Genomic DNA, 4,614 nt, shown 5'->3' with positions numbered 1-4,614 from the left:
TTAATTTATTATATAATTATTAGTTTTAAAAGCTAGCGTGTCATCTTCCTGTTAGTCATAATTTATTTTTTGAATAACCAAAAAAGAAAATAATTGGAGTGGGTGATTTGTTTAATAAATAAATTCCATTAGCTTTTTTCTCATAACAGTTTTCAGATTACATGCCAAATAAACGGCATCGTTTTGGGAGTGGCTTGCATCTCATGCATTGTATAGTTAAGATACACCTGAGAGACACGCAATTATTTCTCGTCCTCTCTTTTTCTAGCTCTGCAACTGTCGTCGGACCTATTTCTCCCAAAAAAAAAAAAAAACTCGTCGGAGCTATAAAAATGGCGGATTCTTCGTAGCCGACAAACACTTCAACTTTCCCTTTCTTCCGCGCAGCCTTTCCGTTGTCTCATTACTTGCCAAAATGCGTTCAAAGGACAAAATATCCTACTTTTACGATGGTATCATCATCTGTGCACTCCTCTCATTTTTACTATTCATTTCCTTCTCTGTTTTCTTTTACTTTCTTTATAATCAATTTTAAAGTATTGTTTCTTTAATTATCATATCCTTAATCTCCCTAAATCTTTCAAAACCCTAACTTTGGGCTCACCCGAAACAAGAAAAAGGAAAATTTACTATCTTTTTGTTGTTTAACAGGAGATGTAGGGAGCGTATACTTTGGTCCTAATCATCCAATGAAGCCGCACCGGCTTTGTATGACTCACCATTTGGTTCTTGCCTATGACCTCCATAAGAAAATGGAAATTTATGTCAGTTCCTCGAAAACTCTATAACTTTTCTCTCTTCTTTACTGACGATGTTCTCATTTTTTTTGGACTGTATAACGCAGCGTCCCCACAAGGCTTACCCCGTTGAACTCGCTCAGTTCCATTCTGCTGATTATATTGAGTTTTTAAATCGAGTTACGCCAGATACGCAGCACTTGTTCTCGAATGAATTGGTGAAATGTATGTATAACATTTTCGTTTCTTGTAGAACACCTATTTGGCTTAGTTCTATTAGTTGAGGTATGATTTTTGCTCATGATGTGCTATCAAACTTTATTCTTGAATTAGTTTTGAAACCAATTTACTCTTATTAATGCTCTGTTCATTTGTGCTTTGTTATTGCTCTGTAGAACTGCATGTTTTTTTACATCTTGTAGTTTAATTTGGTTATATTGGTTTTATTCTTTGATGTTCATCTTTTCCCTTTCCCAGACAATCTTGGAGAAGACTGCCCTGTATTTGAAAACTTGTTTGAATTTTGTCAAATTTATGCTGGCGGAACAATAGGTAAACCCTAATTTGATGATCTGTTGCTCTTGATTTGATCTGTGCATTTCAGTCTAATTGGTTGCAATTGTTGGCAGATGCTGCACGAAGGTTAAACAATAAACTATGTGATATTGCTATAAATTGGGCTGGTGGTTTACATCATGCGAAGAAATGCGAGGCATCTGGCTTTTGTTACATCAATGACTTGGTTTTGGGAATCTTGGAGCTTCTTAAGTATCATACCCGTGTTTTGTATATTGACATAGATGTACATCATGGGGATGGAGTTGAAGAAGCCTTTTATTTCACAGACAGGTAGTTTTCTCTTGTTATTGGATTATTAGCTTTGCTTATTTATGATACCAGTAAGAGGATTGCATGCATCCTCTGAAATGCTATTTCAATTGTTGAACTTTTAATAATCAGTTTGATAAATGCAACCTTTTAATCAAATTGTTGAAACTCTATTATGACAGGGTGATGACTGTTAGTTTTCACAAGCACGGAGATATGTTTTTTCCAGGAACTGGTGATGTGAAGGTTATTGTCAATTCTCTGCACCTTTTTTCTCCCCTAGTAGTAACAGTTGGTAGTTTGATTATATGTTTTAGTGTCAGTAGTAAATTTGTTTGTTAGCACATTTGTTCATGAGCATTGTCTTATGGCTGCTTCAACTAAATTCTTAAAAACCCGAGTATATTGACTTTACCAGCTGTGGTTCCTGTTTTATGATTTGCACTTGTTGAGTCACATGACTTTTATTGGTAAATACTTTCAATTCATTGTATTTACCCCCTTACAATGAGATATGGAACAGTGTCATTATTTTTCTTCACTAGCCAATTTGTTGTGATATCCTTTCTTCTGGATAGTTTATGTTGATAAATGCTAATTTTTGCCAAGTTAATGTTGGCTTTAAATACTGATACAAGTTGTATTGAAGGATATAGGAGCAAGAGAAGGGAAGTTTTATGCCATAAATGTTCCACTCAAGAATGGAATTGATGACACTAGCTTCATTAGATTGTTTAAGATAGTAAGTACCAAGTCAAATCAAAATATATAATAGAAAGGTAATTGCTTTTCTTTCCCTTAACAGCCGTAGCATTTTCTAGATTATCTCCAAGGTTGTTGAAATGTATCAACCAGGCGCAATAGTTCTCCAATGTGGGGCAGATTCTCTTGCCGGGGATCGGTTGGGCTGTTTCAATCTCTCAATTGATGGTATTTAAATTGACTTGTAAAGCAAGGACTATTCCCCGCCTCATCCCTTAAATAATTGATGAACATTGAAGTTGATGTTATTTTCAGGACATGCTGCGTGTGTTAGAATTGTGAAGAAATTCAACCTACCTTTACTGGTATGTTGTTTGTTTGATTAGCCTTTTTGACTGCTGCAAATAAGTCACATTTAAAGTACTGAGGGGAATTCTTTATCCTACAGGTTACTGGAGGTGGAGGATATACAAAAGAAAATGTTGCACGTTGTTGGACTTTTGAAACAGGAGTTCTTTTAGATACAGAACTTCCTAATGGTATGCAGGATAATCCTCTATTGTTTTCTTGACATGCTATGATAACATTGGAATTTATCCCACACAATTTGGCATGAGAACTGGCTTTTGTAAATGAGTAACTAAATATATATGTCAGCTCATTTATTGCCAATTCGGATAACCTAGTAGGGTGTTCATGTGAATGTTATGTTGATTACTACACCTCTAAATCCGCTCGATATTGAAATGAGCTGGTTAATATATTTTCATAGGTCTTTGGTCAGTTTTTTTGGAGTCATTGTTTATGTAGGTATGTTTTTGGTAGACAGCTGCTTTAATATGTTTAACTTGTTGTAAGATTGAGAAACTTAAAACTTTGATATCTTGTGCAGAGATCCCTGACAATGAGTACATCAAATATTTTGAACCAGAGTGCCTGTTGAGTATTCCAAACGGGCACATAGTACGTTATTGCACAATTAAAGTTCATGGATTACATTATTCGTTTTGGTCAATTGATTGGCAGCTGTCAACTTCAATGCAAATATATTCTTTTGTTATATTTGTTATTCTAAGAAAGCAGAACCCTTGTAACCCTTTGTGTTTCGGCTGATTATGTAGGAGAATTTAAATAGCAGATCATATCTTAGTACGATCAAGATGCAAGTGTTGGAAAATCTTCGTTCCATCCAACATGCTCCAGGTGTACAGATGCAAGAGGTGAGTAGCAGACTAGATTCCAACTAAATCTGAATCTTGTTGAGTTAGATCACTTGTCAAGATGAATGGTTTCTGATTTTCCATGTGGTTAAGGGGAAGAGAGAGGTCTTCTCGGGTGTAAACATCCTCAAAATGTTGGCGGTCTAATAACCATTATCTGTGGTGCAGGTTCCACCTGATTTCTATATTCCTGATATTGATGAAGAAGAACAAAATCCCGATGAGCGCATGGACCGTAAGTAGATTAGCGTGTACCCTTGAGCTGTGGTGCCCTGCCGTACCTCAACTAGCAGTCATGCACACTTTCTGCCGTTTGATTTCTGGTGATTTTTTTATTCTGCATCTAATACATCTATCTGCATTTCTCACAGAGCACACCAAAGACAAGCAAATTCAGCGCGATGATGAATACTATGATGGTGACAATGATAATGATTCATTACACTGACATGTGAAGGTAGACTTGGCATATTTTTTGTTAGGTAGTATTAGGTCATACTGTGTGGGATCTGTCGCAATCAAAATTTAGCTAACTCGAAAATCAAAGAAAAAATTGTGGAAGGAACCGCATTATAATTGTTCATTTTTTGTTTCCAAAATGTCTTTGGTTAATTGCCTGTATGTAATCTTTCACCTCACACCTCTGAAGGATTTGATCATGTACAGTGTTCAGCATTTTACTATTCGCCATACAATTTTAGATTCTTGCCTCGACTTCAAGGTAATCCTTCTGATGAACATATTGTCTTTTGCTGCTATAAGTACATTGATTTATGTTCTGAATTTCTTCTTCAAATCTTCTTACTGCTCCTGGTTAATTTTATTTTTTTACTGCTGTTTGACAAAATTAGCAAACAATTTTTGGATAAGAATATGAAAAATATAAAAATGTTGGCTTTGCCGGGTCTTGATCTGCTGCCAGTCACTGTCTCAAGCCCCACAACAGACCATGAAAGTTAAAATTCGACCTTAAGTATTGCAGTGTTGTTTCCATATTGCAGCAGAATGTGTTATTGCTGCTGTTTCAAGCTGAAGCTATAAATATGCTGGAGCTCTGTAAGGTTTCAATGAAAATGTGAAGGAAAATCGAATAGTTTACAAAGTTAAGGCACAAACTTTATATCGTT

The 4,614-nt window shown here is 35.6% G+C and overlaps 1 protein-coding gene across 1 annotated transcript; it reads left to right on the top strand.

The window, feature by feature from the left end:
* The first annotated feature begins 266 nt into the window (after positions 1-266).
* Positions 267-4,151, top strand: LOC120124362 (histone deacetylase 9-like). The gene is made up of 14 exons (XM_039143062.1): positions 267-452; positions 652-764; positions 845-962; positions 1,215-1,289; positions 1,367-1,586; positions 1,748-1,811; positions 2,215-2,307; positions 2,387-2,495; positions 2,583-2,632; positions 2,716-2,806; positions 3,160-3,230; positions 3,389-3,487; positions 3,656-3,722; positions 3,859-4,151. The coding sequence occupies exons 1-14, from the start codon at positions 416-418 to the stop codon at positions 3,933-3,935; spliced, it is 1,284 nt and encodes a 427-aa protein (XP_038998993.1). The 5' UTR covers positions 267-415; the 3' UTR covers positions 3,936-4,151.
* The last annotated feature ends 463 nt before the right edge of the window (positions 4,152-4,614 follow it).

This window comes from Hibiscus syriacus, unplaced genomic scaffold (genome assembly GCF_006381635.1).
Source record: "Hibiscus syriacus cultivar Baekdansim isolate YM2019G1 unplaced genomic scaffold, ASM638163v2 tig00110418_pilon, whole genome shotgun sequence".
Classification (NCBI taxonomy): domain Eukaryota; kingdom Viridiplantae; phylum Streptophyta; class Magnoliopsida; order Malvales; family Malvaceae; genus Hibiscus; species Hibiscus syriacus.
This window is presented reverse-complemented; position numbering and strand designations above follow the sequence as displayed.